Raw genomic sequence first — 13,498 nt, forward strand, 5'->3', positions numbered from 1 at the left:
GAACTGATCATCAGATCCCAGCCTTCTGAATATCTGAGATTGCAGGGTGAGCCACTGGTGCCTGGTACTGTAGTTGCTTTCTGTCCATGAGAATATCAAATAGGTGAACGCATGTCCTTAACACTGTTTTAAGTTTTTGAAACCGGTCGTCATCTTATCTCCAGATTTCTTATTAAAAAGGATAATACATAGTTGAATTCTAACAGGTTTCTAGTGGATCTTCTATTATTTCCAGTCAACAAGGAAGTTTATTATAATGAACTGTGTTTTTTTTTTCTAGTGAATACAAGTACACTTGCTGAGCCTACTTTATTTCTTTACTGCCAAAATTTGAAGACATATCTGAAGCTGATAGTTAATAAATTAATTATGGGCACTGCAAAGCAGTCTTATCATAGAATTGCTATTGGTTATTAGACCTTTTTAATATTACAGCACACTTGGGAGCCATAGGTTTATTGCACAATGAGTGATTGCATCTTTGGTTAAAGTAGCTGAGAGCCTGTTACTAGCCTGGCATCAAACAACAAAGATTTGTAGTGTTACTGTGTTTACTTTTCCATTTAGGCTAAGGCAAATAAACAACAGACCAAGGAGCTTACTTTGTAGTTCTTATTCATTCTTTTAGGAATCCAGTAACTCATGTGCTTTGGGACTCCAGGAGGAAAAAAGTGAGACTATTTCTTTCTTTATTTTTGTCTAGCATCTTTTCTTACCTTTTCCTCCTTCTCCTCCCCTCATCTTAGAAGTATTTTGATTTATGCTCTGTGACTGTTCTCCTGTGTACAGCATTGAAGCAGTCAGTTTGGCTGTTTCTAGGCCATTCCAGAGCCGGCAGGGTCGGGAGGTCTGTAGTATATGTCCCCATCATTGATTGCATGGTGATACACTTCCAGATGGTCGATTCTTTGAATCCTGATGATTGACCAATATCCTGTGGAGGAAGGATGAATTTTACTTAAGCCAAGTGAGGGCCTGTTAGCATTTATTATACACAGAGTGTTGGTGTCTTGTTGATTACATAAAGGAAAAGCTTAACATAATTTCTTTCAGACTAGCACGTGGCAGTTCAGAGTTGAACAGATTTGACAAAGCTTTGTGGAGTGGTTGAATTGTAAGCTATTTTTTAAGTGAATGGTTGGAGATGTTGGATATTTAGGAGTATTTCTGAAAAGTCAGTGGGCTTTCTTGACTGTAAAAACCAGTGAGCTAGAGAGGCTGGTCCTGAAATTGATGAAAGAGCCGTATGTAGTAGCACATCCTAGCTGTAAGTGTGAAGATAGTTTCATTAGTTTTTTGTCTCTGTATGCTGCCAGCTTACTTTCTGCTCTTCCCCAGGGCAATCCTGTACAGTCCTGTTAGGCTAATTTCCTATAAGACACTAATGATTGTTTTACTTTTCACTTACAAACATATGTGATAACCAATCCTTTGTAACTAGGTATTCAGAATTCAACATGATAATCTTTTTTCCGTATATTTTTATTATAATTAATAGAATGGTTACATTATATTTTCAGATAGAAGGTACATTACTTCACAAACATTGATACTCTTTCTCATGTCTTGGTCCCCATTTCCCTCCCCCCCACCCCCATCCCTCATCTTGTTTCCCCCCTTCTCTATCTGATTTTAAATAACCAAATACAAATATATCCAATATATCAGATAACAAGGTGAAATACTGTAACAATATGAGATAACCAAGGAACAGCAAAGGAGATGAGAGATAACATACTACATTAAGGACAACAATCACTCATTATATGGCTTTTGTTTCTATATCCTGGAGGTCCTTTTGTTTAGTGTCATACTATATGGCCTTATTTATCTAGGTGTTGCTCTACTGTAAATCTCTGCTAGGAGAGCCCAGGGTTTCTACTGATTATGACAAATGAGGGAAACCATTGAGCCTATGTCCCTTTGAGTCTGGCTTCTTTCACTTAATATGATTTTTTTTCCTAAGTCTTTCCAGTTCCTTACAAATGGAGGGATGTTCTTTCTGACAGCAGCTAGAATTCCATTGTGTATAAATACCACATCTTGTTGATCCACTCATCAACTGAGGGGCATCTGGGTTGGTTCCTTATCTTTGCTATGGTAAATAGTGCTGTAATGAACATCGTCGTGCTAGTGGATTTAGTATGCCCTAGTTTCTGGATGGTTGGGTAAATGCCAAGTAGTGGAATTGCTGGGTCATAGGGGAGCTCTATGTTTAGTCTTTTGAGGAACTGCCATTCTGCTTTCCATAGTGGTTGAATGAGTTTGCACTCCCACCAACAGTGTAGTAGTGATCCCTCCTGGCTGCATCCCCTCCAGCATCTGTTGTTATTAGATTTCTTGATCATGGCCATTCTACCTGGAGTGAGGTGGAATCTTATAGTTGTTTTGATTTGTATTTCTTTTATGGCCAGAGATGTCGAGCATTTCTTCATGTGTCTGTAGGCTATTCTTATTTCTTCTTCAGAGAAGACTCTCTTTAAGTCTTTGGCCCATCTTTTAATGGGATGGTTGTTACTTTGGAGATTAGTTTTGGAGTGATTCAATTTTTTTGAGCTTCAACATGATAATCTTGAGCCTAGTTTTATATTTGACTACCTGTACTTTTTGTCTGTGACAAACAGGATGCTTTTTAGACATATCCTTGCTTTTCTACCTCGGCATTATGTCCATCTGTCTGTCTGTCTGTCTGTCTGTCTTTATCTGTCTGCCTGCCTGCCTGAATGTCTGTCTGTCTGTCTATCTATCTATCTCAAGGTTGGCCCTTGTATATGCTAAACAAGAATTGTCTTACTATTACATCACCTGCATCTCAAGACAGAATACTTTTAAATGTTTGTATCCTTAATATTTCAAGACTTTCCTGTGCTTTGTATATAATGTCATTTCCTAGGTGAAAAAGAAATTCTGCTTGTATATAAAATGTAGCTTAAGGAGCCAGGGACCAGTGGCTCAAGCCTGTAATCCTAGCTACTCAGGAGGCTTAGATCTGAGGATCTCACATTTTAAAGCTAGTTTATCTCCAATTAAACATCAGAATACTGGAAGTGTTGCTGTGGCTGAAAGTAGTAGAGTACTAGCCTTGAACAGAAAAGTTCAGGGACAGTACCCAGGCCCAGAGTTCAAGCTTTACAACTGCAAGAAAACAAAAACAAATTAAAAAACCACATAGCTTAAGGATTTACAATAATAAAAATAATACTATAAATATTAGATATATTGGATGTAGCAAAAAGAAGAATACCAATCAAAAGCTGTACTGTACTGTTCTTCCAGTGGTTTTGGAGAGGGTTAGAATCGAAACTGATGGAAGAAGATGTCTATTACTTGGCTTTTAGGGGAGGAAAGATGCTCTTATCTGAGTCACACTTGGGTTAGCATGGTGGGATGGTGTGCCAGCTGTTTTGAGAACAGTAAATACAGAGCTTCTCTAAATAGATAGACCCTATTTTCTGAAATTACTCTGTACCCCTAAAGAACCATGGCTTCTACTAAAAGTCTCTTGATAGCAAGCATCATGGAGGAGTGAAGCCAGAGACAGAAGCAGGAAGTAGTTCATTACCTTAATTAATCATTCAGCTTTCCTTGTTTGATTGATTGCAATGGTGCAATAGGAATATGAGCACCGTTGATAAACTGTCATCCCAAACCTGGTTTCACAACACAACCAAAGCCAATTAAGTAGCTCAGCATAATGAGCCTACTTGGATGATAGTCAAATTTTGCAACTACAGTTATCTCTATTGTTTTGTCTCCTTTTAATAAAGCAATATCATCTTAGGTCTTGTGGAGGCAAATGGATCTGCTGGAACATTGAGTCACAAGCCAAGAATTTATAACTGTTGTAAGCAGTTGAGTTGAGATGATAGTACAAGAAAGACAGTGTGTTGGACCAGGAGCATGGCCTAGTGGTAGACTAATTGGCTAGCATGCACGAAGCCCTGGGTTCGATTCTTGGGTACCACATATACAGAAAAAGCTGGAAGTGGTACTCAAGTTGTAGACCACTAGCCTTGAGAATACTCAAGGACAGTGCTCAGGCCTAGAGTTCTAGTCCCAGGACTGGAACAAAAAAAGAAAAAGGAAGGAAGGAAGGCAGGCAGGCAGACAGACAGATAGTGTGGCCATTATTCTCATATCCCATGAATGCACACAGGGACTGTTATAAATGTTTGATTATTCTATTGCATATCCTCAAGCATGTAAGATTTTTGTACAATGGATTGTATACCATGATGCCCTAGAAGAGTTAAAGCAGTATTTGCTTCCACACATTTTTCATTCTGAGCATACACATATTTACATAATCCTAAACCTTAAATTTCAAGAAGACTCGTGTATCCTGTAGAAGGGAGTGTTGGAAATCCTTAACTCTGGGAATTCTCTTTGCAGATGCGGTCTTTGCATTTCAGTTACGCAACCCGGTACACAATGGACATGCTCTGTTAATGCAGGATACCCACAAGCAACTTCTAGAGAGAGGCTACCGTCGCCCTGTCCTCCTCCTTCATCCTCTGGGTGGCTGGACAAAGGATGATGACGTCCCTTTGATGTGGCGCATGAAGCAGCATGCTGCTGTGTTGGAGGAAGGGATCCTGAATCCTGAGACCACAGTGGTGGCGATCTTCCCATCCCCTATGATGTATGCTGGGCCAACTGAGGTAGCTTGCTTTTTAAGATTGCTACTGCGGTGGTATTGACCTCATTCCTGTTAACCTAGAGCATCACCAGCGGATCTATTGCTTTTCCTCTCATGGACAGATATATTCCCCACATAGGCTCGATTCCTCGGTACCACATACATAGAAAAGGAGGAAGTGGTGCTGTGGTTCAAGTGAAAGAGCACTAGCCTTGAGGAAAGCCCAAGGACAGCACTCAGGCCCTGAATTCAAGCGCAGGACTGATAGAGAGAGAGAGAGAGAGAGAGAGAGAGAGAGAGAGAGAGAGAGAGAGAGAGAGAGAGAGAGAGAGAGAGGGGATATAATACAGGCCTTCTAATACCCATTAGCTGTATTATATCATTGCTACCACAAAACTGCTCTTGTTTCTTTCACAAAGTCCTAGGTCCTGGGGGCAGATCTGGGCTGATTTTCCTTTTCCTGAATTTTGCAACAGCTAAAGAGATATCAATGAGAAGAAAAGCATAGTGACTAGGTCAGTCAGCTTTCTGTCACTATGACACATACCTGAGATAATCAGCAGGGAAGGCTTATTTGGCTCATAGATTTGGACCCACTGCATCATCAGTTGGCTCTTGAGCCTGTGAGCACACAGCACATCATGGCAGAAGTGTATAGTGAAACAGGACTTTTCCTGTGATGGTTGGGAAGGGAGAGAGGTCCGAAAGGGGCCAACATCCTATTATCCCTCTCCAAGGATATGACACAAGCAACTCCTAGTAGGCTCTACCTCTGAAAGGGTTTACCACCTCCCAATAGTGTCATACTGTAGACCAAGCTTCTACCACATGAACCTTGGTGTGAGCTTTCCATACTTAAACTGTACCATTTTTCCCTCGGTCACTAGAAGCTTGTGCTCATCTTCCAATGAAAAATGCATTCAGTGTCTCAGAAAATTATTCAGAAGATGTTCTTCATCTGTTATTTTATGAATAAGGGGAGCATAATTGAGTCAGGAAGTAAAATTTCTTTTGGGATGGGGGTGGGATGGGGAGAGTTCTGGGATTTGACTCTTATTCCCAAGGAATGTTTGGGATATTTTTATATCTGTGTATATGAACAAAGAAGAAGAAAGTTAAATTTTAGCTTCAAGGCAGAACAGGTTTTGTCTTTTTTTTTGGTAAATATTTGTTGAATGAATGAATAAAGAAGTGAGTGACCTCAAAAATAATTGGAGGGAAATTCCCAGCCAGTTTCTTGTTGAGTTTTCAGGAATGGAATGCATATTATTATTGAATTGCCTTTCATCTCTGCCTTAAAGGGAGATGAACTCACTTAGATTTATCTTAGAGACAAGCCTGGTTTTAAAGGATCCAAGAAATTCAGTGGTGCAAGCAATATAATATCTTCCTCTTAGCAGAAAGCAAAACTAAAAGAAAATCCAAGGGAATTTGATTATTCTTTGGGCTCCAGCCTAAAATTATTTTTATTGCCATTTAGTTATTGAGTTGTGCACTCTGTTTCTCTTTATCCAAGAAAAACAAACCAAAAAAAAAGTAACAAGGTGAAAGATTAAAATCTATTCAGATCTTTTTGTCTGTCCAGCCTAAAATTTCCATGTCAGATAAAACCCATGTTCCTCCCTTTTTGTTAGTATTATGGGTTCATCTAGCAATAATCCTTGTGTTTACTGGAGACCAGTATGATTTCTAGTTTTTGTATCTTAAGGAAGAACTCATTGTTTTGGAAGCAAAGTAACAATTTTGTTCCACTAGTTTTCCTACTAGTGCTGATGACAACATTGTGTCATCATCTTAAGGGTGGTCTGAAGTTAATGGATGAATTACATTAAGAATGACCCAAATAAATTTAGAGTCAGAGATAAGTAATTGATTTTTATTTTATTTTACTTTAGGTATATATTTATTTTTGGCAGTGCTTTAGTTTGAACTTAGGGCCATACTACTTAAGATAGACCTGTAGCTTCTTTTTTGTCTTAGTTATTTTTCAGTAGGGTCTCATGATTTTTGCCTGTATGAACTGCCTTAAAGATGGTGGTTCATACCTACATGCCTAGCTACTAGATTGAGATATGAGGATCATGGTTCAAAGCCAGCCTGGGCAGGAAAGTCTGTAAGGCTCTTATCTCCAATTAACCACCAGAAAACTGGAAGTGGCTCTTTGGCTCAAAGTGGTAGAACACTAGCTTTGAGCTGAAGAGCTCAGGGAAGTATCCAGTCCCCAAGTTCATGCTCCATGACCTACCGCCCCTCTCCCCCCCAACACACACACACACAAAAGGTGAGAATGGAAGATAGAAAAATAATACCATAGTACTAATGGAAGAAAGATATTTTCATGAAAAGAATCTCATGAACTTTCTTAACCCAGGCTGGCTTCAAACCACGATCCTCAGATCTCAGCCTCCTGAATACCTAGGATCAAGCATGATTCACCAGTGCCTGACAAAGATACTCTCTTAGGAGAATATTCCCAATGGTCAGGCAGGCTTCTTTGGCTAAATGGGGAAGATTTTTATGCCTTCTGACTTCAGGACCATGTGTGTTTGTGAGGGAAAATTTAAAGAGACTTAAAGAGAAAAATGTTAAGCTGGGCTCCAGTGGCTCACTCCTGTGCTCCTAGCTACTCAGGAGGCTGAGATCTGAGGATTGCAGTTGGAAGCCAGTTGGGGCAGGAAAGTCCATGAGACTCTGATCTCCAGTTAACTGCTAAAAAACGTTGGAAGTGAGGTGGTAGCTCAACTGGTAGAGCACTAGTCTTGAGTAAAAAAAGAAGCTTAGGGATAGTACCTAGGCTCTGAGTTCAAGCCCCATAACCAACAAGAACAACATAAAACCTCTTCTTCCTGCTTCCTGTGACTTAACTTCTGTTTACTCTTCTCACATCCAATGCCACGGACCCAGGTTACTTGTGTTGAAGATTGTGTACCTTTGGGAAACAGACTGATAACAGGGATCCTATTTAGGAGATTTATTAGGGAAAGCAATTGGGATCCACTGGCAATTGCCCAGTGTTTTGCTATGGACAGTAGTATTGGCATGAAGAGTTCAGCCTATGTCTTTTTGTGTGAATACAATATTTTAACCTACGTTGGCCTTCATCCTGTTGATGTCTATCTCCTGTGTAGCTAAGAGTGTAGCTTGCCATCCATGTCTGGCAAAGGTTAAGAAATTCAATAAACAGAATTATCTGGATTGTTGTTGGAGAGGGGCAGTTTGATCCAGCACAGGTGGACACTCAAGCCCAAGCTTAAATAAAAAGCTCACAATAGCCTGTCTAGAATTAGATCAAGGACAAAAATCTTTGTTTATTTAAAGCCATCAAGACACCAAGCTGAGACTGCAACTCCATGGCCTAGACACTGCTGGGCAGAGCGCCCCCTGCTGGATGCCTTCCTGCAGAGCTTCATGGCCCAGTGCCTGGAAATAGGCAGTCAAGTTAACGAGATCTCAGAAAACCTACTCAAGAGTTCGCAAGTTTTCTAGGAAGAATATACAAGCACCTCCAAGTTATATCTTCCTGTAATCTCTGCCAGGAGTGTAAATTAGGAGTGAAGAGGTTTGACTCTTGTCAGGAAGCCCCAGGTCTACTACTTAAGCAAAAGGCAGTTTTAACTTTCTGAACTCGTAAGGAATAAACTTGAGCAACTCTAGTAAACATCTCAATATTTTGAACTATGAAATGGGTCATCAATGTTTATGGCCTGGCAAGATGTAGCTGTTAGTGAGTGCCTTAAGAGAAACTGTCCATTTCATCTCTAGTGCCTCACTTGTGTGTTTAACTTATTTGTTGCTTTAAAGAGAACAATTTTCTTGTAATAAAAAAAGCACCCTCTTTTTTTTTTTGTATCTTTTCCAGTGACATCAGGAAAAAGTCTGCCAGTAATACTTATTTGCCAGCTCATAATAATAAAAACAATGACTCTTCCTTGAATCATTTTTTCTGTAGGTCATTTAGAAGGCATTGGTACCAGATTTGTTTCCTGAGCACAAATGCTTTTCAGAACAATGAACAGCTGTTAAGACTATTTGGTTATCAACAGGATGTTCCTCATTTTCCAGTCTATAAAGATTTAATTGCTTGATCCCCAAATTCCATTTTAGGAATGGGGTAGCGGGAGCATATGGCAGAGAGATTATGTTTCCAGTGCTTATAATGGTGCTATGAATGTACATTTTTTAAAATCTGTGAGTAATTAATTATAATAGGAAAGTCAGTGTATTTCATATCACTAAATACTGAATCTATTTTTTAAGGAAATAAGGTTTTCTTAGACCTATAGCAGCAAATTGCTGAAAGTCAGATATATGTAGGGCTATATACTAACAGCTATATCTTGGGCTTATAAAATGCGAATGAGGATAATTAGTTTAATTTAATGGGGGAGATGCATTGCTGGAAGTTAACACTTTCCTGTCATAAAAGTGATCCGGTGTTGGGCCGGGAGTTTAGCCTAGTGGTAGAGTGCTTGCCTAGCATGCACGAAGACACGGGTTCAATTCCTCAGTACCACATATACATAGAAAAAGCTGGAAATGGTGCTGTGGCTCAAGTGGTAGAGCTCTAGCCTTGAGAAAATCTAAGGACAGTGCTCAGGCCCTAAGCTCAATCCCAGGACCGGGAAAAAAAAAAAAAAAACCCAAAAATGATCTGGTGTTAAAGGCTCCTTGGTAGGAACTGAAAGTGAGCAAATACCTTAGCCCAGGGATAAGAGAAACATACTGCCAAATGAATGCCAGTATATTTGTTAATTAGGTCACATTTTATACCAGTATCTGGAACAGTTATGTAGGGTATCTGATATGGTAAAACCCTGCCCTTCCTAAAATTATGCACTTGGTGTGGGCTCCCAGTGACCTATGGAAATATTACTTCTTGAGATCTGAGCCTATTCAGGTCATCTGCTCTCAAGTTGTAGTGGTAGCTTTGACCTTCTTGGAGGTCTTTGATGCTTCTGTCTTCTACTTATTTATTTTACTTACATGTTTCTTGTGTGAAACACCCAGGGTCACACTCTTTGTTGTAAAATGTGAAACTTAATCATGTTTGCTACCATTTTGAAAACAACAACAACAAACAAATGACTGAAGAATAAATGAATCCTGCTTTCTGAAAAAACCTTGCATGGACTTTGGATGCATTGAATTAGCTTATTTATGCATTCAGTTCATGATACTCTACCATCATTTGTCCACAAATTGATTGTTTTTTATTTTTAAAATATGAATTGTGTATCCATTTTGACTAAATTGACAACTATGAATTGCATTGACCTGAAAATTTTAATTCTTCCCATACCAGGTCCCCTAACAATTTCATTCATCTTCTGCCACTCTTTTCTTTCATCTGTCCTCAGGATTAGAGCTGACCATTGACCATTGCTCAGTGACCAAGCGTCTTAAGCTCCAGTTTCTTTTCTTGGGTTAAATTGTCTGAGCTTCCTGACATACTAGAATTAAGTCAGTAATTTCCAGTTTAGCAACCTTTTGGTGTTGGATTGATATATGAAAGCATTTAATAAGCAAATTAACATCACTTAAGTTCAGAGAACTTAGATTGCCTTTTAATTCAACTTAGTAGAGTGGTTTCTAATTTCCATGGGGCAGATATTTTCCAAGGGAGTGATTGATTCATACTTTGACCAACCCCTTGATAAAAGTTGAGTATGGATTAGCAGAGGTCTTCAGTGTGCACTTTTCTGTGTAGGGGTAGAGAGTGACGAAAGTTTTTTTATGGACAGCTAGATCTGAGGAGGCAGAAGTAGCATAGACCAATAAAGCAACTGTTGTCATCTTGTTTCGCCCTCTTTCTTATAGAACCTGTCATAGCTCAGTAAATAACTTCTAGAGCTACAATAGAGAAAAAAAGACAATCTAGTTATAGGACTATGAGGAAGTCTTCTCAATGCAGCTGGTAGATGATGGAATAGAACCAGACTAGTGCTAGGGAGGCTTTGTAGAGGCCACATTTGGAAGTATTGCATGTATCACTTTGGCTGTATTCTTTGGCTAGACTTGAGCCACATGGCTGGATTTCAAGACAGGATGGAAAGGGAAGTAAACCATTGTGTGCTTACAAACAAGGATAAGAAGATCAAGGTAAATAGAAACAAATATATGGAAAACTAAGCAAGTGTCCCCTGCCCTTTACCCCCCCCAAAAAAAACCCCCAAAACAAAACATCAAGACAGTTATTAAGTCCAAGGAAAAGAAGTAGCTGTATGAGGAGGGGAAAAATAATAAAGCTAATGTTTATCATGTGTTTGCTATGTACCAGGTACTTCTAAGTTATCACATTCTATTTATTTTCCTTAAAATTCTGAGAGAAATACTATAATTCCTATTTTGTAGGTGGTTTTACCAAAAATATTAGTAGTACTGTGTTGAGTAAATGAAATGAGAAATGAGCCAAAAATCATCTTCTTTCATAGCACCAAATCAGAATGCTAGGAGAACAACATCCATATTATAAATTACCTGTCTTACCAGTTGAGAGAAAGCAGTATAAGCATGCTCTTTGAATGTGTGAAGTAAATATTAGTAGAAATCTCTTAAAAGAAGTTAAAAACAAACAACTTAAAAAGGTGAAACCCAATTTGATCAGGTTTGGAACTAGTCATTTATGTAGTGTGACATTATCCTTGCACTATTTCACTTTTTAAGCTGAGTTCCTAAATCTGCAAGTGCCTGATAAGAGTAATTATCAAGAAAGAAAAAATGAAAACAATTCAGTGTCAATAAGTGTTCTCATTAAGCATTTCTAGTAGTCATGGTTTATGCCTTATTTTCATTTCCTACACTAAAGGTCATTGGAACCCCTGAACTTTCAGTCTTAACTGAAAGGGAAGCAAGGACCAAATTTGTATGCCTGGGTTTGTCTTAAATGTTCTTGACCAGATTGCTTAACTTTTGAGGGTTTTGCTCTTTCCAAATGAACTGGAAATGATTCTGAATTCCATTCTGATTCCCACTGTGCTGTGTTAGACTAATTTTTGTTTTTAAATGATGAGTTTTAACTTGACTACATAGATTTCAAAGTTAGTTTGGGATGGCTGTTTACTCATAATCATCCTCTTGAGCTGCAAGGACTTGATTACATGATTTTTCTCAGTACTGGCTTATGTAAGGAAGCATATAGCGTAGGTCATTTCTTCTAGTTTTTTAAGTCATCTAAAGTATAGTTATAGAGAAAAGCCATAAGTGTGCATATGGCTCAATGACATTAATATTCAACACACTGTGAGTACCAGCACCTGAATCAGACATTTCCTAGGACCTTTCCATCATCTCTGAAACCCCTCAATAGCTGCTGCTTTCGAGGTGTTAAGTACTGTTCTCACCTCTAACTTCGTAGAAATTGTTGAATGTTACAAAAGATATTTCATAGTTGTGTAAAATATCTTTTCTAAGTACATGACATATAATACATATATATATATACACACACACGCATGTATGGATTTTATTTGTGTCTGGTTTCCCAAGATGTTGCATTTAAGTTTATTAAGCTTTCCTGTTGTTTGATGTGATTATGTGAAAAGCCCACTCACTTATTATCCACTTACTACTTCACATTCTTGCACATAAGAACTAAGTCTTTGCCAGGCATTGGTGGCTCACACCTATATAAGCCTAGCTATTCAGAAGACTGAGATCTGAGAATCATAGATCAAAGTCAGCCCAGGTAGAAAAGTCCATGAAACAGTAATCTCCAATTTACTACCCAAACCCCACAATTGGAGCTATGAGTGATTCAAGTAGTAGAGTGTCAGCCTTGAGCACAAAAGCTAAGAGGCAATCCCTAGGTTCTGAATTCAAGCCCCAAGAACCCAATACAAAATGCAAAAGCATCGTCATCTAATATGCAAGCTTCCTTTCCAGGTTCAGTGGCATTGCAGAGCACGGATGGTGGCAGGGGCCAACTTTTACATTGTCGGAAGAGACCCTGCTGGCATGCCTCACCCAGATACAGGAAAAGATCTCTATGAACCAACCCATGGTGCCAAAGTGCTCACCATGGCTCCTGGCCTGATCACTCTGGAAATAGTTCCCTTTCGAGTTGCAGCTTACAATAAGAAGAAGAAGCGCATGGATTACTATGACTCTGACCAGTAAGTTCTGTATTCTCTGCATAATCTCTGAGACACTTGGGGAATCACAGTCAGTGCACTCCCAGGGCTTAGTGTATTGTCTCCTTTTTACAACTGTTCTGATGACAGGCTTTTGGTACTCAATTCAGAGAAAAGCAGATGAAGGAACTAATTTCTTATTATTGTAGAAATTAGAAGTAGAAAATGAAAATTGAATCTAGTCTCATGCTTTATGTTTGCAGGACTTTTGTGTTGTGGTTCTTAAAGACAGTATTGATATTTCTGTTCCCACTATGTGTGATGCCAAATCTTAAGTACAAATTATAAGTGGTAATGAGTATACATTCATCTCTCTTCCACCGACAGAAATGTACCCATTTCTATCTGAATATAGCATCTATAAGTAGTACACTCTTAAGTGTAAAGTGAATTGTGATGCTGTAGAATCGGAAGTAACTAACTCTACTCCCACATTTGCTGTGTGAGGCTATATGTGTTTACCATCTTCTTTCATTATCTCTGGAAGGATGGCAGTGCACCAGGCAATTTCCTCCCGGCCCAGAATCTGTAGGGTTTTGTCATTTGTTATGATTAGGATTTTCTTGTGTTGTCCAGGCTGGGCTTAACCTTGTCATTCCCTCAACCTCCAGAGGAGGCTCCTGCTCCAGAGGAGTGGGGATTCATGCCACCATGTCAAAATGTAGTTCTTCCCATAGCCTCTAGTCCCTCATTTATAAATATGAGTTTATGCACAGGAGTGTAAATAAAT

General features: G+C 39.0%; 1 protein-coding gene across 1 annotated transcript in view; it reads left to right on the forward strand.

The window, feature by feature from the left end:
• Positions 1–13,498, forward strand: part of Papss1 (3'-phosphoadenosine 5'-phosphosulfate synthase 1) — a 50,863-nt gene that overhangs the window by 29,153 nt on the left and 8,212 nt on the right. The window contains exons 10-11 of the mRNA XM_090356716.1: positions 4,393–4,661; positions 12,521–12,750. Of these exons, the coding sequence (XP_090212842.1) occupies positions 4,393–4,661; positions 12,521–12,750 (499 nt within the window). The remainder of the gene's footprint in view (positions 1–4,392; positions 4,662–12,520; positions 12,751–13,498) is intronic.

Source organism: Megascapheus bottae, chromosome 23, assembly GCF_031878675.1.
Source record: "Megascapheus bottae isolate mThoBot1 chromosome 23, mThoBot2.hap1, whole genome shotgun sequence".
NCBI classification, from domain to species: domain Eukaryota; kingdom Metazoa; phylum Chordata; class Mammalia; order Rodentia; family Geomyidae; genus Megascapheus; species Megascapheus bottae.